Source organism: Micropterus dolomieu, linkage group LG22 (genome assembly GCF_021292245.1).
Source record: "Micropterus dolomieu isolate WLL.071019.BEF.003 ecotype Adirondacks linkage group LG22, ASM2129224v1, whole genome shotgun sequence".
NCBI lineage: Eukaryota > Metazoa > Chordata > Actinopteri > Centrarchiformes > Centrarchidae > Micropterus > Micropterus dolomieu.
In genome coordinates this window covers 10353095-10377765 of record NC_060171.1, presented here as the reverse complement: position 1 = coordinate 10377765, position 24671 = coordinate 10353095, and the positions used below count along the sequence as shown (strand labels likewise).

Genomic DNA, 24671 nt, shown 5'->3' with positions numbered 1-24671 from the left:
CAGTGAACAACATATATTTAGATATTTTAGTCTTTTACTCTGCAGCTGCATGGTAAAATACAAAATGTTTTGTAAATCAATCTGCACTTACATTGCCACCCTACAGTACAGCATTTTAACAATGACAATAACAGAAGCAGTGTTGTATTGTAATGGATTACCTAACTTCTGCAGGTTGATGCTAATACCTTAGCAAAAATTAATGAAAACCAGTGTCTGGAGTGAAAAATCCCAAAACTCCAGCATACCTTGAAAAGTGACGTTAAATATTTTAGTAAATGAAAAAAACAAACATGAAAGGACACCTTTATGATCCTGGATACATATTTAATCTGTGCAGTAGGACCTCTGATGCTAGACCTTTGTAATGTAACAGTATTTACACCAACAAAGGGCACCCCTTTCCTGCAGACCTGTCATTAATCTTATCTTTGCCTTAGTGTAGTGTAGAAGAGATAATAGTCCTTTAGAGGCCATAATGAATCAAGAATGCCCAAAATGAGAGCCAGACCAGTGTCAGGCTCCAAGCCTGGCTAGAGCTTGGTCAACATCTGATGGCAACTTCTCATGCCTGTTAGCCCTCCTCTCCACCTCCAATCTACATTTGGGCAAAAACAAGAAACAGCAGTGTGAGCTGACTTCCTTGCTCACAGGTGGAGGAAATTGGAGTGGCCTAGGTCGCAATCAAACAGTGTTAATCTTGTTGTTGGGGGTGCAGTACAGTTCCTTTGAAGCTCAACAAAGCTTGTCTTGCCAGGTCTGTGTCAATCAGCAGAGGGCCACTAACACAGTCAGGCAGTCAGAGGGCTGCCCGGTGGTGCTCAAAGGACTTGTTCGCTGTAACACAATTGTAGAAACTTGTTAAAGGAGAAAGTGGCTTTGCTTAACTGTAAAGTATAAGTTGTAATGAGGGTACTAATACTATATATATTGATTATACCCTATAAACACCTGCAAGTTGACTGTCATGCAAGCAGCTTTATGGCTACAGATTTTGACTTAGGAGAAATAGATCACAATGGTGAGTGCCAAGAATTGTTGCTGACTTAAAGTTTTCTTAGAAAAAATTGTCTCACATAACATTTGCACTGTGCTTAGCGCTTCACAATGAAATCTGAAGAAAATAAATAAATAAACATAAATAAATAAATAAACATAATTACACATGACATTTATCTTTACAACATTAAATCTGTAGTTCTGCACTACGTTAAAAAGCCTGACAAATTAGACCAAGCTGAAATATTGTGAACAATGTGTAACAATGGAACATCTTAAACTGTGGCTTCATGAAACAGCTTTGAATCCTTTGATGTTTTAATTTTACTGCCCTTGAGGGGCCTCACAACACATCTTATTCCACATAAGATAGACCACAAACATCAAAGCTCAGGATTATCATCCTTCCTCTGATCACTGCTATATTTATACAGGAAAAACACACCAGACCTGACTTTAGCTCAGTGTTGATGAACCTATATATCTACTGTGGGAAGATTAATCACTTCAGCAAATTGATGACTTGAATTGAAAAAGACTGCTTAACTTAAACAGGAAGTTTTAGTCAGAGATTGAAGCCATTTCTTCTTTCTGAATCATTAAACATATCAAACATTTTTGGTGTCCTGAAGGTAATTGTGTTTCATAAATGTTTAAATTATAGTTTAACACACCACATATTAGCTGGTGCTGGCAGTGTTGTCAAATATCTAAGAATTTAAAACATTTGTGCTTTCATACTGCTCCCTCCTCTCCACTAGGCCAGCTTGGTCTATCCTGGGAGTCTGAACACGTGTGCTGGCGCTTTGCAGGCTGGGATATATGGTCAAGAGATGAGAGTTGAGAGTCAAGAGGGGAAGTATGCATCATCTCCAGTTTGATTTGTGGGAAGGTCTGGTCAGGGAAGACGATCCTCAAGTGCTCTTCAAACTGCTCCTTAAGCTTCCTGCCTGCCATGGTGACCTCTGTGTCAGCCTGACGAGCAAGTAGAGGCAGGGATAAGTGTCAAGAACTGGATAATATTGAAAAAGGGTTTTTTTGCAAACAGTTCTTCCTAAATTACCTCAAGGAGGACTGCAAAATTCTGAAAGATGAGCCTGATATCTGATATAAACTCTGCAGGGCTTTGATAGCACAGACTCTGCTTAGCCTCTAGTCGTTTTTTCACAGGGGAAAGATACATCAGTCCATTTATAGTCAGCCTGCTATTAGCATGTACCTACAGTATTTAGAAAGGGAGAGACAAAAACAATAAAACAATACAACTCCATGGGAAGATGTTGAAGTAAAAGCATGATTAATAATTCATATTTATATAGTATAACATGTCAGCATTATGTACAAGAGGTAATGGATTTTTACCTACTTTGTTATGTAAAGGTTTATAATTAACAGAGGAATTTAAAACCAAAAATAGGCACTGCAGTTATGTTCTGCACACAAAGTGTTGTATGTACTGTAATGTACAGTTTATAGTCTATGATTGTAAACATTAATCACATACTACAAGCTCTGTGTCAGCCAGACAAATATTTGTATATTTGCAGTACCTGATTAAAGTTGCTCTGCTGCTGATTGATAATTTCTCTGTCCTTACTGGTAAATACTGCATGTTACATGTCATTAAAATTACAGTTACAGTAACTCAATGTGACATTAATCCTGAGAACTTTTCATCTGTAATCAGCCATGCTTCCAGACTCACCGTAGGGGACACAGGCTCTTGAAAGTTGGAACTCAGGTCACTGCAAAACAAGTGTAGCAACAGCCTCTCACACTTCTGCAGTGATAGAAAAAGAATCTGGCTTAATACATGTCAATTAATAAAGAGGGAAACCAAATATAGTCTATTGCATTGGCTTAGTTAATGATTTGAAGTACCATAATGGTGAGGTTTGCCTCTCAGAACTTAGCTGATGCTTATCTATTTTTTGTCAGCCCTAACACTGATTCTTAGCTGAAAAACAGTGCATCAAGTAACGTATTGCTTTTCAGATACTTAGCTTAATGCAACATTATATTGACATAAACAAAATTCAGTAAATCTGCAATTTTCTTCAATACTACTATCATTAAAAGTTGTTCTTCTACAACAAAATAGTGGCTGATGCATATCATTTCAAACTGTTTTGTGTAATCTGGAGAGAACTGGGTGTCTTGAGTCTGGTGGTAAAATTCAGGCTAGCCAATGAGTGTGCTAGGAGGGCACTGTAATGTGCAAACTGTTGTATGCACCTACAAACAAACTCCAAAAGCTTGCACATAAAGATAGAGGATGGAGAGAGAATTTCAGCATTTAGTCATGATTTTGGAAAAAATATTACTGTGTTTGCCATGGATGAAACTACAAACTACAAACTCAAATGTGCAGAGGTGAGATGAGGTGAACCATCATTTTATCTGCAACAATGCTTTTGCCTTCATAATGATATGTGTCGGTACTCTGCTATGCATACTTTTAATTGCCCTTCTTGGGATAAATAATGGAGTTTAACTGAAACTGAACTGAATTTAATTAATGGCTGGCATTGTTTACAGCTAATCAGAAAAGCAGAACTGGAACTGTCTAACTTAACTTTGTGCCAATAAAACAATGTCATATTGTAATTACTCTAATTCAATAAGCTTTATTGTAACCAAATTAATGTTTTAATTTTAAAAGAGTACTGACTCGTTTGTCCACAGGGGAAAATCCTCCTTCATCTGGCTCCTTCTTTACTTTTCTGGCTTCGGGTTTGCTTTCATACTCCATCTCAGGCACCAGCAGGTCACGGCAGAAAGAGCAAAACCATTCCCCACTGAAAAAAGACGGTCCAGAGAATCATAAAAAAAATCAGTGATCAGCAACATACTGCATGTACTTTAACAAAGCATAATATGGCTGTCACACCTCCAAAATGTAAAAATCAACTTATCCGAATCAGCTTCATTCTTAAAAGTTGAAGGACTCTTTTTTTCATTCCACAGTTGACAATAATCCCTTTATTCTAGTATAAACATTAGTGTTGTAGTCAAGACCAGAGTTTATCAAGACGGAGACAAGACCAAGCCTTTTAGGGGCTAAGACCAAGTTGAGACCAAGACCGAGGGAGAGCGAGACCGAGCCAAGACCAAGACCAGTTCCCCACATTACATGACACACATTAAAATGTGGAAACGAGATAATAGGTACTTCTTAAATTGACACCCACATACAAACACTAAGAGCTGAAATCAACGTAAGCATCTTTATTCAACACTCCTTTCCATGCTTATCATCGCGGGGAGGGTGACCGTCGTTACCAGTAACAACACATTTTTAATTAGGGTTATTGGTTCCATTTGAAGCAACACGTTTTACATCCAATCAAAGTTAGGATGTTAACAAATCAATCAGACAATGCAAAAGCAATTTATTGATATTAGGTCTTGACCGGTCTTAAAATAAAATCCCAAGTCCTCTGTCAGAGACCGAGGTGGTCGAGTCCGAGACGAAACCAAGAGCATCAAAAAGTGGTATTGCGACCGGTCTTCAGTACTACAACACTAATAAACATAAACATTAAAAAAACAACAACATAAGTTATGGGGTTTCCATCTGAGATCAGCGATTAATAAATTTCCCCTGACAGAACTTGCCTGGGAGGTTTCAGTAGAGTTGGAACATGGCACGAAAGGTGAAACACCTTGGGACACTTATCGCAGCACAGCAGCTCTCCCCCAGTCTGACACACCACACAGAAGGCTTTGTTAGAGTCTTCCAGAAGAGATTGGTGCTGGTCTACAGGCTGCTGTTCTCCTCCAAGTGAACAGATGTGATTAGTCTTGCTCTGGTCCCGTGGGTTGCTTAGAGGCTGTGAAGGGCATTGGGGTTTGTCATCCATGTTTTGAAGAGGAGTTGGGACTTTCATCCCCTCACCTTGGGTACTGATTTGGGGTTGGTCACCTGTGCTATCAGGGAGGCTGGCTTTTTGGTTTGTTTGCACCTGAAATCCACAAAGAGATTGTAGCAATAGTCTCTGTCGCACCAATTACTGTGGTGAGTACAGGATAGAAATCATGGCCAAAACCACAGGACCCAAGTTGTAATAAACTGCAAATTTCCTAATGTACTCTAATATCTGTCCATTGAAAATGCAGCTTTTCTACAGTAACAAGAATATGAATAAAAATTCAAATCAGATTGGTATATATGGAATACTAATTAGACTGTAATAATCATTTATTGTCTCCTTACGTAGCTCCTGTCATCATCTGGCTCATCTTTGATGACTATGATGGGCCCTGGAGACAACCTTCGTCTTTTCTTGACAGCTGATCCCACTGCTCCACTAGCCTGTTGTGGTTCTGGAGGTCTCCAGGAAACAATACTTTGGGGCAAAGCATGAACCAATTAGAATAAAACAAAATTCACTGGAGAGACCAATAACACAAAGGGACTGGGGCCATAGCAAGGTTGTACTGTTTAAAGCTACACAAAAATCAGAGAAAGAGAGATGCATTCTGTGCTTGTGTGTGTGTGTGTGTGTGTGTGTGTGTGTGTGTGTGTGTGTGTATATGCAGCTGTCTTCTTACCCTGGTTTCTCCTCCTGGGAATCAGTGTACCCTGGTGAATTATGTTGTCCTTGCACTTGAGAGAAATAAAGGTCTGTGTCTTACTTTATTAAGAGTACAGCAATACATACAGTCTGTTAATGCACAAATGGCACTGATGGCAGAGACATACCATTTCTGTGTAGCAAAGAAGGTGGCAGGCTCTGGGGATTGTTTGGTTCCAACATGTATGGACCAACTGAATCTTTCCTTCTATTCAGATATGTGGGCTCAACCTAAACAAACATTGCATGCCATTTACTACCATATAAATACAATGCATACCAATATAGTTTACATTAATGGATGGAGTCACTTGCCATCTGTCGTGATTGTGGCAAACCAACGTCACGATTGATCGGCAGCGGTGTTATATGGGTGTAGAAAGGGGAAGAGGAAAATACGTCCATAGGTTTGGGTTGGTAGCTGGAGTTGCTACCCATATCCCTCAGAGGCTACAAATGAAAGAGGGAGAAACACAAAGACATATAGACATGCCTCAATCATGTTCATGCTACATTCCTGTCAGCATTTACAAGCATGTGATGATGGAGGTGGAGATGAAAGGGTGCACTTTTGTTCCCCTGTCACCGGCTGTGTGGGTCTATGCCCCCTGGCAAAAAACTAGAACAGAGAGAATTAAACCATAAACAAAACAGATAATCCTTCTCCTCCAACAAAGATATAGAATTTCAATTAAATATTTAAATGCATGTGTCTAATTTAATTTAGTTCAGATACATGTTTTAACGCATACCACTGCACTACAATGACACATCACTTTAAATCATATATACAGCGGAAACCTATTGTAGCGATCACGTCACATCAAATTGATCACTTTAAGCTAGTGATTATTATAACTGATTTTTTTATTTCTCATGCAGATTGCCATCTAATTCACATTTGTATTTTTATTACATGAATATAAAGTAATTAAAGAGACTGCTTCTCTATTTACTGAATTTTACTGACTATTTCAAAATACATATACAGCACTGTGTGCGGCCCTGCGATGGACTGGCGACCTGTCCAGGGTGTACCCCGCCTTTCGCCCAAAGTCAGCTGGGATAAGCGGTTGACGATGGATGGATGGATGGATGGATATACAGCACTGTACAGTTTAATTCAAATACACTATGCAGTAATACAGTACAGCACTGTATATAAAATATAGCTCAATGTACACTGAAAAAAATTATAAACGTAACACTTTGTTTTTGCCCCCATTCTTCATGAGCTGAACTCAAAGATGAGGTGGATGGATTATCTCGGCAAAGGAGAAGTGCTCACTAACACAGATTTTGACAGATTTGTGAACAATATTTGAGAGAAATAGGCCTTTTGTGTACATTGATAAAGTCTTAGATCTTTGAGTTCACGATGAATGGGGCAAAAACTAAAGTGTTGCATTTATAATTTTGTTCAGTTTTGTGCTATTTACAAATATAGTAATGTCAGTAGTGCAAATAGACAGCTTGGCGGTGGTTTCATTGCTTTTCTAAATTTTTAACAGGCCTGAATCTAAAATGTAGGCATCATCGCCAAACTAGTAGCAGAGTTTGAAAACAACAGTATTCATAAAATACTTTTTCCATATGTTGTCATGTATGAAAAAACCCAAAATCAATCCTTTAAGCGGACTACTTGATAACTATAATCTAATTATTTAAAGAACATCTGTATAGAAATGGTTCTGTCCCATGCTTTCTGATCCATATACTGTAAGCAGTTTCCACTGTGCTTCCATCGAAAAACCTATTTTCTCAGTCAGCTTGTTACTATGAGTGACGGGTCCTAACATAAAATCTAGTTAATACTAATAAACTTTGATTTACTTTGAAACCAAGTTTTTAGTGGTTTTAGTACTAACCACTTTTTATAGAATGCGGCAGTCACCGTTTTTGCACACCTTTTAGAAAGCTTTGAAAAATGTTTACAGCCATATGAAAATCAACCAAGATCTGAAACTTGTCAGGCATGTCACCTTCTATTCATCAAAATTTCATTTTGTGCAATGCTATGAGGTAATTATTAGGGTTTTTTTTTTTTCAAATTAAGCAGCAAAACTACAATTACAATAAAATAACTCAATAAATAAAAGCAGACATGCTTTACAGTTATCTCTAAATCTCAAGTTGATTGTACCAAGTATAAAGACAGCCTATACTTAAGAGCTGGAACCAAAACACCCTGTGAACTAGACTAAACAACTTGGATGACGAGATATTATCAACCCTTTCTTATGGAATCTTGGGTCTGTCCTCCATCACATGTTGGCTGCTGTTGCACTGCAGATTTAGGGGCTTTATTTGATCATTTTGAGTCATAAGCTCATCCAAGACAAAAATCCATCATGACAAGGAAAGACATAAATTTCCCAGGATGTGAAAGCTGTCAACTCTATTTAGGACAATGCCATCTGCTGTCGGTGCTTGTTAAGAGGGCTTGTCAGTCAAACAGACACAAGCACACATGCACACTCACACAAAGAAATGCACACTAACCTGGGGCATAAACCCAGGACTCGGTAAGCTGTTAGTTGGACTGACGTGGTTTGGAGGAGGCACCATAAACCTGCGGCCTGGTTGGGGAGGCATACTGTGGGATGGAGACCCTCCTTGCAGGGGCCCTGGGACGGTTCGCTGTAGTCTGACACTCTGATACCATGTCCAGGGTGGAGGGGGTGGCTGGGCCTGCCAGTGGGCCTGTGGGTTTAGCTTGTCCACTTGCATCTGGAGCTGAGCCAGAGTACTATGGGGTGCTCCCAGGGCAAAGCTGTGGGGTGAGCCTGAGGGGCCCTGCCCAAGGTGGGAGAGCTGATGAGGGATACCCTGAAAACCACCCAGCTGGTGGCCTGGTAGACTCTCCACCACTAAAGAGCCTGAGGGAACATACACACAGGGACAGGATGAGCATAACAAGTAAGGATATAAAAAATACACAATACTGTCTGCAGAGAACGGTGAGAAGGAGAAGGATTGGGTGAGATATGGGGACAGTTTGGGGAACTTTGGGGGTTATTGGGGGGGGGGATTTCAAGGGATGCAACTAATAATAATATTATCAGTTAAGTTATTGATTGTTCTTTCAATAAATCTGTTCAAAATGTTTAATATATAGCGTTTGGAAAAGAAATCACAAGTTCCCATAGCCCAATGTGATGTCTGCAGAATGGCTTGTTTTTTGGCATTCCAAAACAAAAAGTATATTGGGATTTCTGCTTGATAAAACCTCACCAAAATATATTTTGCTTAAACAGTTAATTGGTAATCAAAATATTTACAGATTATTTTAGTGTTTGCTGACTCACTGATGACTGATTAATTTCATATGTCATCACGACTGTCAGGCTTGAATGAGTTGCAACTGCTCAGCATTTTGGACCCTTTTTAAGCTGTGGACTTTCTGGGTCCTTGTGAGCTTTCTCCCCAATTCAGCATCCTTCATCCCAATGACAAGGGAGAACCAGCAAATCTCTGAGAAATGGTGTGATTTGCATGAAGAAAAGTGTCAGCAAGATATGGAAATACTTCATATTTATTCCATCTCATAATCAATCATCCACTACCCACTGCGTGGATGAGATGACAAGCCCTTACCCCTGTATGCAAGCAACAATAAAAAGAGATTTGGGGAAAAGAGTGAGACACAAAAGAGACTTGTTTGTGATGAAGAACCTCTTCTAATGCAATGTCTAGGCACATAGCCGGCGCTATGTTCACTTCCATTCCATTTTAATGTTGTTCAAAGGGTATAACTATTTATTCACTGAGTTGTAAAACAGAACAATGACAAATAAAAAAAGAAAACTATTCTCAAGGTTCATGATTAGTTCCAATTACATAGACATGTCTTACCAAGATCAACATTTGAGGCCCAATAAGAGGATCGACACTGGAAGCGTGCAGTGCTTTGTGGTATAAACGAGGTACTACATTTTGCCTGTAGGAGGTTTCCAATCTGAAACAGAATCTGCAACAGAAGGGATGTTATTAATAATTTTAGAGGAGGACACTTGTGTGTTACAAAGGCATATGTCCCTACTTTATTACGTCCACGATAGACCAGGCTCCTAACCGGCTATAAGCCCTGCGCGGTCAAGAGTTTCATATTGGGAAAGCACGACTGTGATGAGACACTGTTGAGTGGATAAATGGTCAGCCTTACCAAACGTTTACAGTACAAGAGGGCCGTTCCCCCATTCTTGGCTGTGGCCCATTTGGTGAAGTTGATGACATGATCCAGGTGTCTGGCTAGATAGCCAATGTCCTCCTGTTGTTTTCGCAAGACACTCTCGTGATCCTTTGTTACAGCCTGGAAAACATGAATAAGTGAAGATCTGCAGTGTTCAAACAACTTGAGGGTATGCGCTCTGGGCCTCAGGGTACAGTCAACTGAGCTTGCATGGAAGTAACACTTGTCTGGAAACAGCACCAAGCTACAGGTCTACAGCATGTGGTAAAACTATCAAATAACATTGTTTTGTTACATGTGTAATTTGTTGAAAAGCTTTTGTCATACCTCAAGTTGATTAACTAGCATCTTGCCCTTCTTGTTTATCTCAAGAATCAAACTGCAGATGGATTTCTTTATTTCATTATGAACAGACATGCGGTTCTGATCAACCTGAAGAAGTCTGAAAAATATCCATCACAATAATGAATCATTCAGATTTGACAAATTATATGCAAAATCAAACAGCACATATATCAACACATTTTGGAGACATCTCAGTATTACTTGAGGTTGTATCCTTAAACAATTAACTAATTGTTCTTGTTCATGACATTCAGAGGTCATATGGAAAACAAAAATAGCTTTTTATAAGCAGTTTTTGTTTACAACTTGCGTACTTGACATACAGTATGTAATATTGCGGTGTATGGAAATACATACCCATTGTTTATGGAGTTTGACACTTCTTCAATTAGTTTCCTTTTTTCCTGTAGCTGATGGGTCATGCTCTGCATGTGCTCTTTGTGGTTTCTATAAGCATCTTCCAGGAACTGGTAACTAATCCAAGAAGAACATTAAGTCAGTGAATAAAATATAAAAGTTACTATTGTAATCAAATCCCTTTCTCCACTCATCAGGGTGTAAATTAATAGGGGTTCAGTGGCACTTCTGCAGAGTGTACAATAACTTTTATGGCAGAATATCAAGATAACCATATGGATTTTTTTGTGTCAAAATTTATGTCAATACAATTTTGTTTATGCAAAATCAAATGTCAGATTAAATTAAATGTATGTTAATCATATTTAACTGCACAGCATTGTCAAGTGTAATGTCAAACAAAACTGATATGTATAACCAGGTGTATGAACCTTTATATGATATAATTATATTATATTGTAAATTTTGAATGTACTTGTGGTCCTTGTGCTTGACTAGTTGGCAGTCACGACATGTTAGCAGGTCGCAGGTCTCACAGAACAGCTTCAGTGGCTCTTGTTTGTGGATGTCACAGAACATCGGCCTCTGAGTCGACACACCATGGACCTCTAGAAAACAATGCAGGTTCATCATTTGGCCCTTTATTCTGGGGACATGACAACATTTGTTCCTTCTGTTGCCTGTGCGCTATGTTGTAGACGCCAGATTTCAAGCTAATGTTTAAGGTTTGTGGTCTGACTGGGTGTAACGAAGAAGACTTGAATATAACCTTGTAAATAATGACTGCATAGGATATACCATAGTTTCCAGGATATATGGTTATATATTGTTAGAGAATTATCACTTTTTATAGACAGTTAGGAGTCAATGTCTGAAATGACTAAATCTTTCTTTATCGGGTTCATGCCAATTGGCAAGTAATTTCAGGTATAGCGTTTGAAGCTCTTGATAATAAGCCTCATCAAAATGTTTTATTTCATTTTGAATTATGCTCCCCTTAATGAGCAATTCCAAATGTCTTGCATTATTTAATTTGAAGACAGTACCACAAAACCGCTTTAAAACTGAGTAAGATGGGAGATTTATATGAATAAATGTATTATGTGGGTCATTAAACATACTCTTGGGTGGCAATGTTTGCAAATACCATCCTTGGCAGATGAGCATAAAGGCATTAGTGGTAGTAGTCTAGGAACATAACATATTGTCGATGTAAAGTGCCAAAATTAGAGCTGATTTCATTTTTTCATTTTTATATTGAATAAAACTCTGATCCTGGTGTCACGGAAACACCACACATATTTCACAGAAGAAATAAATTGAGATAAAGACACTGGTTAGAATACCGTGTGACACTTCTGTCTTCTGTCTGATGGTGTGGTCTTTGGTGAATTTGACTCTTTGGTGGGCCTCCACACAGGTGGAACAGAGGTACTCAACACAGTCCACACAAAACCCAGCAGCTTCAGTGTTGTCATCACATGTCATACAGAGCTACAGGTAGATGAGACAAGCATCAGAAGCTGATACATCTTAGACAGGCAGGTAACAAGAGGTGAAACTGTTGGAGAGCTGCTGGGTCTTCAAGCAAATTAAATTAGATCTAATATGCGAACATTATGTCAGAGTGGACAAATCAGACAAGTATCCAATCCCTAGTATGAACACCTCAATTCTCCCAGTAGAACCCCTCGGTGCATAACACCTTACTTATCATGTAGGAATTTCATCAAGGCCCATAGGATATGCATGTTGTCACTAACCTGGACTGTCCTCTCCACTGTGCTGCTGGGAGCCTCAACTGAGTCCTTCACAAAGACGTTTTCCATCACATCTACCTCCATACACTCCTGCCTGCACACCGGACAGCGGATCACATTCACTGGAAGAAACCAGAATCACATTATGTTGGTCAAAATCAGACAAGACAGGATTTGTATGTGCTTTTAAGAAAAAAATAACTAACACACACCTGATAGGCTATGTATAGTCAAAAAGAAGCCCATGTGTGTGAAACACACGCCCTTAAACACACCAGCCTTATACAGCCACATTGAATTGTTACTTTCTTGCATGCAGGGAAGGTGACACCCTTAAATGCTCTCTGGTCATTGTTTGTAAACAAAGTGACTCACGTGGTTTGGTCGCGCTGTCAACCTGGGAGTTTGGCGGCTCTGACACGGCCAAATTCCTGGAAGGTGACGGCAAACATTTCTTGCAAAAAGAGTGCAGACACGGCAGAAGTTTAGGCTCTCGACTGTGAAAGTTTAGATGGCAAACGGGGCAAGTGTCCAGGTAATTTTGGCCGTTTGCAGCCGACCTTTCCTCTTGCACTGGCATGCTCTCAGCTTCGTTCTCAACGATGATGAGAGCAGCATCCCCCGTCTCCTGTTTTTCTGTGCGTCCATCCATTTGCTGCACTTTATGCTAGATTTCTCTCTGTATATAAAATGTACCCACACGGGTGAGCGGACCAGGCTCAATAGTCATTTGTCTCCCTTCGCGAAAAGAGCATCTTCTCACACCACCACATCTTCACTCTCAGCCACTTCATCCTCTTTTAAACGCAGCGCTGTTGATAGGCTATATTAATCAATCTGTTCACACGTCACCTTCTTGTAAAACGACAATACATATATTGGAGCACAAACCTGTAGCACAAAAGATTAAACACAATGCCCCCGCGTGAGGGTGTCGCACGGACGCGTGCTGCAGATGTTGCTCAAATTGCACCGCACGCGCTCGTTGCAGCAGGAGAGGGGTGGGGTCAAACAGCGCGCGTTCTGATAAGAGGGCAAAGCTGAGTGATCGAGGACAAACTCCACAGGTCAAACGCTGATGTTTGTCTTATGTTGGTTACTCTGAAAGTTAGGGCTTTACTTACCAGTCGAGTTTTTAAAGAAATAATATTACTCTAGTTAATTAATTAGGTACACTTCTGGCGACTTTACTGTTCACTGTTTTACATTTGGCACTTATAGTCTGACCTAAAAACTGTGTCATTGGGATGTGTAACTTTCCCATTACATATCATTAATTACTAAATTAATTATTTTATTTAAAATTAATGATTTATATCAGGCTGTATGTCTGATTTATGTCAGATTGTTCAAATCAATTGATCAATATTTTGTTTATAAAATATGAATAGCCTGGTTAAATTATTTTGGTACTGTTTTCAATTATATTTGAGCTGCTATAGAAACAACAATAACGATAACAGCATGCCTAGTTAGTTGTTATTTAACAAAGCATGTTGAAAAGCTAGATTATACATTATTATCTCTCATGTGAGGAAAACACAATTTAAAAACTGTCAAACAGCACAAAGTGCCACAATTTTCAGTGGTTATATTCACTTAGTCCATCATCACTGTCATGTTATGGTTTGAGTTTGCCTATGTCAGCAAATGATCACATGAAGAAGATAAGCTAACATTAGTGCATGGAACTGAAATGGGATCAAGGTTCATGGTCATTAAATAAATTACTTATTAGGTTGGCTAGAAAGCTGTTCAGTTAATCTAAAGGAGACTTGACTGAGTGAACAACAATGATTTTTTTTGCATGTGATACATTCATGATTGGCTGAGCTGATCAAGGTAAACCTGATAGGAAAACTAGGTGAGAATGCCTATAGTCAGGTGTTAAGGGAGGAAGAAAGACAGTGTAAGAGAGAGAGAGAGAAGGGGGAGAGTTGTGAATGAGTTCCGCGTTGAAATTACGCTGAGCTTAATTTTTACACACATGAATCTGACTGCAGAGTACCACAGTATCCCTCTCAGTGATGGGAACCATATTCCACTACTGGGATTGGGCACCTATGGGGACCCTCGAACGGTGAGAAGTTAGGCTTGTCAATGATTGCATTACCAGGAGGACTCTCCCTAATGTACATGTACCAGGGTTTATTGCTTGCAGTGATTGGATAAACATTAACAAGTGTTTTAAAATGTAAAGAATGCATACAAAGTGCAGCGTAACTCGATCAAAACCAGGTCAAATAATATTTACATTTTCTGCGGATTCCCAATAGACACCCAGAGGCACAGCACTTGAGTGTGTCAAGCTGGCCATAGATGTGGGTTACCGGCACTTTGATGGGGCATTGGTGTATTTCAATGAGCACGAAGTGGGTCAAGCCATTAGAGAGAAGATTGCTGATGGAACCGTCAAAAGAGAGGACATATTTTACTGTGGAAAGGTAATTAGTTTTGTTATTAAGTAATGTCAAGTAGTTTAAGAATGCATTTTGTTTCTCTTAAGTCCTGTGCATTGGACCTTTGGACACTGTAAACTGTTTTCCAAAAGGAAAAACTTGTTAATGGTATCCTTGTGAACTTCACTTTAATGTTTTTGTAAGCAGTTCTATGTTATCTCCCTCAGCTCTGGAATACCTTCCAACCACCAAAGTTGGTGAGACCGGCATTGGAGAGGACACTAAAAGCCCTAAATCTAGACTATGTGGACCTCTATATCATTGAGCTTCCTATGGCTTTCAAGGTACACATATAGATAACAGTTTACATATCAATCAGCCATCTAGTGTCCGAACATTGCCCTTACTTGTAACAGTGGAAATGATCGGTTTAGATAATGCTTGTATAGATTTCCCCTGTCAAACAGGATGATGTGAAGTAAGTAGAAATGTGCTGATTAAAAACTATTTGAAACAAAATGAAAAGTATTAAAAAGGATGGCGTAACAAACCTAACATCTTCATGATCACACAATCTAACACACAGTATGTTTTTGTGACTAAATATGCTCTAGACAATTTTATTAAATAGCTATATTTAGGCATGGTAGATGTATAAAATGTGGCTAATGCTTGGTTTTAGGTTCCAGGAAAAAATTCAGGGGTATTGTTAAGATTGGGCGGCACAGGAAGCGTGTATTTAAGTAACAAATTTTAATGACAATTATTGAATTATTCTTACATTTTAGCCTGGAAATGAGTTCTATCCAAAAGACCAAGATGGGAAATACATCTACCACCACACAGACCTCTGTGCAACATGGGAGGTGAGTTCCATTGTGTTCACAATGGATGGCCCAGCTATTTGATAACTTTACAAGACTTCTCATCCTTGTTGTCTATAATGTCTGAATATGGCATTTTCATGAGATATTGTTCTCTCATGAATTTTGTTTTGGATTGCATTAGAATTAACTAGAAGTGTCTTATAAGTGAGTGTTATTTCATTGAATTCAGGTATGCTACATAAGATTGGTTGACCCTTCTCCAGCTTTAAGGATCTGCTTTTCTTCTATGAATTCTAGTGGTCCTAGGAATGTACTGTGTGTCATAAATGTCTTTCAAGAACAGCATCATAAACACTATCTCAGAATGTCTCTAGAGATAATGGTAAGATCGGTCTTTGAGAGAATGTAAATCTTTTCTTCTCAACAGGCTTTAGAGGCTTGCAAAGACGCAGGGCTGGTTAAGTCTCTGGGAGTCTCCAATTTCAACCGCAGACAGCTGGAGTTGCTGTTGAATAAACCCGGACTCAAACACAAACCCGTATCCAACCAGGTGAACCTAACTTGTCTCTTTAGAGCCCCACAGACATCAGAAATAGTAGTGTATGTATCACAACATATAGTAGTATTACATAGGCTATTAAGAAGATATTGCTTAGCTTTTCATACTTTGGAGCTGTTGCAAATCTGTTTTCCTTTTAAGACTACCTCAAAAGGCATCTTTCTTTCCATTGCCATACAATTTCTTTCTGGCAAGTAGAGCACAGGCTGCAAATGTAATGTCAGACCACTTTGGGCCAATTGTGTATTTTCTTCTTCCTTACCTGTAGGTTGAATGCCATCCATATTTTACACAACCCAAACTTCTGGAGTACTGTCGTCAGAATGACATTGTGATTGTTGGTTACTGCCCTCTTGGCTCCTCCAGGGATGCATCTTGGTATGTAGGTTTTAAGAGATTTGCACTGTTACTGCAGGTGATGTTTTTAAACAGAAGTTGCTTACAGCTGGTATTTTGTAATGTTCTATTCCACCTGGTATTGTATTTATGGAAGGGTTAATCATTAGGCTTTATGATGAGGAATTTTGTCATAGAAATAACCTAACCCATACCATTATAATTTGTGCAACATGTCATCCTATATGTGACACTTCAACATTTTTATCAAATCCTCAACACTTTGGGATGGTACACATAAAAACTTTGATAAAAGTCTCTATCATGGTATCATTTGTATTTTCGTCTCCGGTTTAGGGTGAATGTGAAAAGTCCTCCCCTGCTTGAGGACAAGCTGCTTGTATCCATAGGGAAGAAATACAACAAGAGTAGTGCCCAGGTGGCTCTGCGCTTCAATGTCCAGAGAGGAGTTGTAGTGATCCCCAAGAGCTTCAGCGCTGAGAGGATCAAACACAACTTCCAGGTGGGTTTACCAAAATGCTTTTTTTATCATGTATGGCATGTATTTAGTGTACACAGTGAATGGGATTTTCAATAAGACAAGTTATCGTGCCAAAATTCCAATCTTATCCAGTATTGGTTTCAATCATTTCAATAAAAACAATTAATATTTTGTTGCAGATATTTGATTTTTCACTCACTGAGGAAGAAATGAAAGCCATTGAAGCACTGAACAAAAATATTCGTTTTGTGGAGCTGCTGATGTAAGTATAATCATTTATAGGAAAATATGTAATCAACAGTGAGATGAACCTAATACAGTACCTAATCTTTGTAAAAATGTGTAGCTTGTAGTTTTTATTATAATGCATTTTGTCTTTTTTTATTGTGTAATGCTGTTGAAGATGTTTTATTTATCCTTGATGTCTGCATATTTTATCTGCCTAGCTTGATTAGGATAATGTTTAACATGCTTATTAGAATAACGTTTGAGGTGTTTATTGGTCAGATACACTGAACTTTGGTAGGGTGCAGTTTTCTCCCTCACCCTGTTGCTGTAAGAACACACAGACTTAACAAGAACACACACACTACACATTTTGGAAAAACATACACACACGGCCAGTTGAACAGTGTTGCTAGCAGGCCGTATCAGAGGCTCAGGCGAAGGCCATACTTTAGAATTAATTGCCTATCCGAATAGGGTCTTTAAGGATTTTAACAAATTGTTGCAAGCACCTGCACTAAGGCTTGATAAAATACAACACTAGACACATGAATAAAATGGGCCTTTGCAAGAAAACTGCAACTCTGAAGGCTCTGAAGGTCATCATGTGATACAGTACACAGCACACAAACCTCTCTTGTCTTATGCACATACACTAATAGTAAGAAGATGTCTTATTTCCGAAGTCACATTTCAGTCTTATTTAGTTCATTACAAAGCTTCATTACATTTAGCTGACGCTTTTGTCCAAAGCGACTTTTGCTACATATGTCAGAGGTGGCAAGATGTGTGGAGATGGAAGTGGAGGTTGGTCTGAGCCATAAGAGGAGGAGCGAAACGTAATATATCAATCAATGTAATGAGGAGTTTAAGGAGTCTGCTCCCGAGGCCAGCTCGGATCCACATGTATTTGATGTATTATCACTAAACTTGAGTTAATTTGAACTTTACTGGAATTTGTATCTCATTTAAAAGAATATTATTTACATTGAAAGGATAACATTTCATCTAAGTCTAAGTTAGAGTTACATCCAAGAGTATAAAGTGTGAGAGTGGGGGCCCGTTTGTGCTCTGGCCCAGTCTGGGGGTTTTTCCTCCCACAATGCAAGAACAGTTTTCTAAATGACGACTCCTCGTCATTTGTTTTTTGTTTCAAAACAGGTGGAGTGACCATCCAGAGTACCCATTCCATGATGAATATTAAATCTACTGACTTTGGACACAAATAATTAAAACAAAACATGGACTATTTTCAGTTTTTCACAAAAAAATGTGCATTGGTACATTTCCCACTAAACACTAGAGGTCTCTGGCTCACAGTAAATGAAAAGGGTAAACAAATGAACACTTTTAAGGTTAACATACAGCTCAGATGTATGATAACAAAGTCGTTTGTTTGTTGTTTCATGTGAGACTCACATGAGGCTCATGCAATATTCAAAGTTACTACCGATTTGAAATAAATTGATGCAACTGCTGCTATAAATAAAGTTTGGTTTCAAAATGAGACCCTTTGAATAGAATGTGGCAAAATACGTCATATGTAGAGCAATACACCTTTGCTTCTCTAATTTGCTGACAAGGTCATCCAGGTTTGTCTTAGCAATATTTTTCAGATACATCAGCTACTAATGGCCACTAATGTTCACTATATTTCAGTTTAAAGTCTACGGTAACTTAGAAGACCCTTTATGGCTGTGCTGCTTGTAGTGTTGATAGTGTTAAAAGGACAAACAGACATCCTTTGTGTTTTACAATGAGTGTGTCACTCCTGGTCTTCAATAAGTCAAGTCACTTTATGTATAAAGTACATTTAAAAACAACAAAAGTCCTGTACCATGTCCAAAGCAAGGCAAAAAAACCCTGCTGTGATGGAGCAAACGACAAGCTAACAAATAGCTGTGTTCAAAAGCCAGACGTGTAAAAATGGCCATTTAGGGGGAAATGAAGGTTTCTGTTGGGGGTTACCTCAAAAGAGAAGAAATGCTTTTGTTGCAACATATTAAAATGAATGTGCATTTGCTTTTTGGATGTAATGTTAAGCATATTTGACAGTTGTAACAAAGAAGGAGTATAAAATGAAGAAAGCTATTAACTACAATGGATTATGCTGGGTGCCAGTACTGGATGTATTTAGCCTTTGATTTATTCTGAGGTGTTATCAAATGAAAATAAAATAATTCATCATTAAGGCAGTCACAGTTAAGCACAAAGTCAAACATATTTGTGAATCCATGATAAATACATTGGCCCTGAGGAAAGAAATGTACTGAACAGCCAAGGTGATCTGCTAGGTATAATATTTTTTTTTTTGCTTCAGTTAATGAATAATTCTTACATTTTGCTGTGGCATTCTTATTATCTGTTGTTGCATTATTTTAGCATGTACTGTGGCAAAATCCATTTATAACACCATGTCAAGAATAAAGAAAACTGTTCAAATGTGAAGTGGCCTAATGGCCTAGTGGTTTAAAACCTATGTTGTCCTGCTGTCCAAGCACTACAGCACCTCAGGGATTTGGGTTTAAGTATCTTGCTGAAAGACATCTTTGTAGCAATGTAGCAGAGGGGTGGGTGTTATTTATTCTTTTGAAGAATGTATACTCTTCTCATAAATGTACATCCCATATTATAAAACAAATGAATCAATTTGGAAATAATTATTCACCATTCAGATGCCTTCATTATAATAGTTTAGACCTGTTCATTAGCATTAACTGGACTCCAGCAGTACCTTGAAAAATGTTATTGTATTGGAGTTGTACACCATCACCAAGCAGGCATAAATGGCTGACACTGGGAACTGATTTCAACCTTCTTCAAGTGTTCGTCAGCCTTGTTTTAGTGTATTATTATGTATATGTATTATTGAAACTGTGACATGACAGCCAAATCTGTGCTGGTATTCACCTTTAAATCAACGATGAGACAAAAGTTGAAAACTGTCAGACTTTGATATGAGTTCCCTGGTTAGCTTTGAGATCTCTCTGTCCTGTGTGGTCAAAGAGGGTATTTGAGTTTGATCAGATCAAATCTGTTATCACAGTGTTTACACACTTTGCAATCTTTGTGTACACACCTTTTACCTACTTTAACCATCGTGGTCAAAGACAGAAGTTTTCTGCCACAAATGGAAGGAGCAGCAGGAACAGCATTTTACAGTATTTTGTTATTAGTATCATAATGTCTGTTAAGATCAGTTTAAAGCATCTTTATTTATCCTATGAGCATTCACGAAAAATATACTTTGTTAAGATACCCCTTGCTTGACAATGCCCCTCTTGGAAAAGGTTTGAGTAAATATTTGTGTCACGCTTGATCATTAGATTTCGCAGAAACCTAAAATTTGGGGGAAAGAATCAAAGTTTACTAAAGTGGTCATTCATCCATCCGTGCATTCAAATGTTGTATAATGTCAAGTTGGATTTTCCAAATATGCAGTCCGTTAAAATAAGCTGTTTTCTTCTACTGACTTCAGTCTTTTGGATCAGACTTTTCTGATATTAAACATTAAAAAGCCCTGTGAGTGAGCCCCAACAATGGCTGAACTACTGTGGACTAAATTTTAACTTCTCATGCCAGGAGACCTTAAACCAAATGCTTTCACGCATTTCATTTAACCAGCATATTTGAGTTTGATGTGAAGAGACATGACGGATCCTTCAGACTGAGGAGACTACAGTCTGAGCACTGACCTATGGTCGTACAGTCAGAGAACAGCAGGATGCTGCAGACAGAGGGAAGAAATACAGTTCATTAACAAGCCCCCTTCTGTTTTTTCTGCTTTTGTCTTATTTTCTGCCCCATGGACATTCACAAGCATAATGGTTCTTAATGAGCTCCAAGTACAACATCTGGAAGAAAGGAATAGTTGCACAATTAGATTATTGTTATAAATGACAGGACCTTACTTTTTTTAATATGCATTGTACCTATTATCCAGAAGAGTTTTTTTTTTTTTTTTTTATACTCCAATCTGCATATATTTTATAGTGCCTTTTGATCATAAAGGCATCCCATACTTATCTTAAAGCAATAGCCTGACATTTTGTTAATGAGAGTTATACACTTTCTGTACTTCACTCTCATATGATTAGGCTACAGCCAGCAGCCGATTTGCTTAGCTTAGCATTGCACAGAGATTGTTAACAGAGGTAAATAGCTAGCCTGTCGGTAAAAAGGTAACACATTCTGCCTTCCAAAACCTCTAAAGTGTACTAACATGTTATATCTCATTTGTTTAAAACTGTGCAGATAGCCTACCTGTGTGTAAAAACAATATGTTGTGGTTTTGATAATTCAGCACATAATCCCCTATAAAACCACAAGTTGCTTTTTGTTTACATTTCAGTTTTTGTACTGATTAAATAAGCAAGATAGAAAAGGCTAATTAGTGAGGTTAAGAGGTGCTGGTAGGCAGATTTTGTTACTATGTTTCCTGCTGTTTTCCTGTCTAAGCTGAGCTAAGTTACTGGCTGTGGCTTTATATTTAGCTTACAGATATGGGAGTGGTATCAATCTTCCGATCTAACTCTCTGCAAGAAAGCAAATAAGTGTGTTTCCCAAAAGGTTTTCCTTCAAGATATCGACATACAGAAATTTAAAGTGAAATGTAAAACATGATTTCATAAATGTGATAAATGAAACTTGTGACATCATGAATTTATCCACCAAGCTGAAAACTTCAGGGACGAGGATGCCTCCATCTCTTTACCATGATATTATACTATAATGGTATCATGATTCTTTTTGATTAGCAACAATGAGGACATGCAATTAAATGGATTTAGATCTTTCGGTGACCAGATGCTGTCACAGTTTGCTCCTCATGTCCATCTCTTCAGCCACACTCGCTCATCCCCAGCCCTCTGCATTTCACTCTGCCCCTGCTCACTTCTCCCAGGCCATCATGTACTTTCCTCCAACTTCCAGACCTGCTATCCTCAAGCTGTCCACCAGATGCCCTCGGACTTTCCCTCTTTCCCCCCTCACCTGACTTCACCCCACCCATCTACACACCTGTTCCCAGTTCTCTCATTAGCCCTGCGGTTACCTGGGGCAAAACTTTTTTTTTCAGTGGAAACGGTGGTGCCTCGAACACCCTGTTGTGTACACAAGCGCTAATTGGGTAACACCTGCGACATTCCCACCAAACGGGAGAAAACATAAACCGAAGCCCTTTGCTGAACGTTGCACAACGTTGCAAGGAAACCTGTCGTTCAATCAGAAAACGTTGCAAATCATTGAAAAATGTTCTGAGATTGAACTCGCCCCAGGCCTTCTTCATCCACTCCTCACCTGCAACTGATTCCCTCATCAATCATGCTTATGTTGTCATGTGCTTGATGATTTGGTTACCTGTTTCTGCCTGCCTTATCTGCGTGTTTGACCTTTTGCCAGTTTATTGGACTTATGATCCCTGCCTGCTCCTTGTCAGATCTTTTTGCCTGTTTTTTTGGACTTTTGATTCTTGCCTGTTCCTAGTCAGATCTGCTTGCCTGTTTGGACTGCCTTCTGTGGTTATGACCCTTGCCTGTCTCGCCATCCTGTTCACCTGAGTTCCTCAGTTTGTGTTAATAAATTACTGAACTTGCCTCATGTCCACCATAGGTGTAGGTGACTGTATAAAAGAAGTGGAGATAGTCATTGTGACGTCACGTTGGTTTGTGGAGTGCCGTTTTGAAGCCGCGAGTTTGGACGATAGGGCAGGTTGATTTTTTCCAACCAGGAAGTGCCTGGAAGTGACCATATTTGGACAAGATGGTGGAGCTAACGGCCGTGTGTGGAGCTAGCTAGCTTGCTTAGCCAGGTGCATCTGTAATTCACATTAACTGGTATTTTAACAGGGATGACAGCTTTGTCTAGCAAACAACAGTCTTAAAACTAAATATACTCACCAGAGAAAGTGAACAGCCAGCTCCTAATACCCTTTTTCAGCAGCGTTGGTTACATTTACACAGTGCCGTAGGTACGAGTCACTCTAGCCTGATTGACAGGTCGCCATGGTAACAACTTGTCAATCATAGATAATCCTGCTCTGAAACATACTCTCCTTTATAGTCTATTTTTCTTTAAATGGGACCATAATTTACTGAATGAACATCAATTTGTATTGAAGAAGACCGGAAACTAGCGATTGAGACCATAAACCCATTAGGAAAGTGCTGAGAAGCAGGGTCATTTTACCATTATTTCTAATGGAACGGACTTCTTTTTGCACCAGAAGAGTCGCTCCCTGCTGTCCGTTCAATAGAATGCAGGTTTAAGGGACTTCCGCACTGGCTTCGCATTTCAGACCGGAAGCTTCCTGCATTGTCCTACCTTTGTATTTCTGTCCCCATGCTTGCACAAGCCATACCAGTTGCAGCGATTTTTGACAAAAAATTCTATAAATTACAGTAGGTTTACTAAAATAAAAGTTTTCAAGGCTTTGTTAATTCATGTTTTTATAGTTATTTTTTTAAGTGATTCAAAAAAGGTTAAACAAGTTGGTTCATAGATTAAAAGTCGACACTGTCGAAAAACTAAAGTCAGGCAAACAGCTTCATTTTTATAGAGAGCTGATCTGTGCGTGTCTTGAATTATAATATGATTTTAGGTGGGGGTTGGGGACCTAACGCTGAAAGATTTGAGACAGGAAAAGGAGAAGCAGAGCACTCCCTCCCCCCCATCCCCACCTCCATAAAGACCCTCTGGATTGTGACCTCTGGACCCCTGCGGTGGGAAAATGTTCTGAATGGGCTACTGGGTCGTTGTGAATGGTCTACTCGGTCTGTTAGGATGGAATCTAGTTGAGGGAATAAAGACTTTTTAAGGGGGGCTGGATTAAGAATGTGTTTGGAGCAGGGGCTTCATGTAGCAGGAGTGATGTTTTAATTACGCTCAATCAGAAAAGGCCACTGAAATATTGGGAGGCTCTTATTGTAACTCTTGTGCACAAAGTACTTAAGATTTACAGTGTTTATGGATAAATCTTTTTCAAACCAATCTCAGCAATATTTGAGATCATTGCACATATGCACACACATGTCTGACCAGCCTCTCCCCCATAATTTCTGGTTGCTCTCTGGACAGAGAGGCACTGGCAGAATGCGTGTGTCAAAAGGTTACGCAATCAGCCCACCACGCTGAGACAGCACAGACCTCTAGTGTGCTGTGGGGAGTCACTGTGTGTGTGTGGGGGTGTCTGAATGGTATTGGATAAAGGAGTGTGGGGGGGGGTCTTCAGAGAGGGGCAACTCAGAGGGAAAATCTCACTGCAGGCTGCACTGAAGTTTTCTGTTTCTCAGATCTCCGCCCCTCCATGAATGTTATATAGTGTATACGGTGAAACCTGAAACTGCAGCAGGCCTATATTTGGTGCCCCACTCTCTTCTTGAAACTGTCATTGGACAGCATTATGAAAGGTAAGAGCCTTTTGATTATTGCTTGTATGATTACATTTTTTTCCAGTCAGAGAAGGATAAGTGAAATTATTGCTGTGTAGAGATATAATTAACAATTCATAAACATCTTATTATTTATTTATTTATTGACAGCTGTGCTCAGTGAAAGCTATTGTTTTAAAGGATCTCTGGCATATTTCATTTTCTT

The 24671-nt window shown here is 39.0% G+C and overlaps 2 protein-coding genes across 6 annotated transcripts; one reads left to right on the top strand and one right to left on the bottom strand.

Annotated features, from left to right (window-relative positions):
- Positions 1-155: 155 nt before the first annotated feature.
- LOC123962514 (transcription intermediary factor 1-alpha-like) lies at positions 156-23078 on the bottom strand. 4 transcript variants are annotated; one of them, XR_006822965.1, is made up of 19 exons: positions 22976-23078; positions 12234-12352; positions 11817-11964; positions 10946-11078; positions 10471-10587; positions 10096-10210; positions 9742-9888; positions 9432-9546; positions 8079-8455; positions 5892-6026; positions 5705-5807; positions 5554-5608; positions 5216-5348; positions 4618-4964; positions 3671-3797; positions 2705-2779; positions 2063-2218; positions 1674-1974; positions 156-837 (listed from the first exon to the last, which is right to left on the bottom strand). XR_006822965.1 is itself a non-coding variant. In XM_046038688.1 (18 exons), exons 1-18 carry the CDS (start codon positions 12880-12882, stop codon positions 1735-1737), a joined length of 2919 nt encoding a protein of 972 aa, XP_045894644.1. In that variant the 5' UTR covers positions 12883-13005; the 3' UTR covers positions 1304-1734. The 4 variants fall into 4 exon arrangements, 1 of the variants encoding a protein (XP_045894644.1); XR_006822963.1 differs by lacking the exon at positions 22976-23078 and adding an exon at positions 12606-13005; XR_006822964.1 differs by lacking the exon at positions 22976-23078 and adding an exon at positions 12606-13005 and having other exon boundaries at positions 8124-8455.
- Positions 14218-18708, top strand: LOC123962515 (aldo-keto reductase family 1 member D1-like). 2 transcript variants are annotated; one of them, XM_046038689.1, is made up of 9 exons: positions 14218-14310; positions 14507-14674; positions 14857-14973; positions 15418-15495; positions 15884-16006; positions 16284-16393; positions 16709-16874; positions 17033-17115; positions 18240-18708. In XM_046038689.1, exons 1-9 carry the CDS (start codon positions 14218-14220, stop codon positions 18280-18282), a joined length of 981 nt encoding a protein of 326 aa, XP_045894645.1. In that variant the 3' UTR covers positions 18283-18708. The 2 variants fall into 2 exon arrangements, with proteins under 2 accessions (XP_045894645.1, XP_045894646.1); XM_046038690.1 differs by lacking the exon at positions 15884-16006.
- Positions 23079-24671: the final 1593 nt, after the last annotated feature.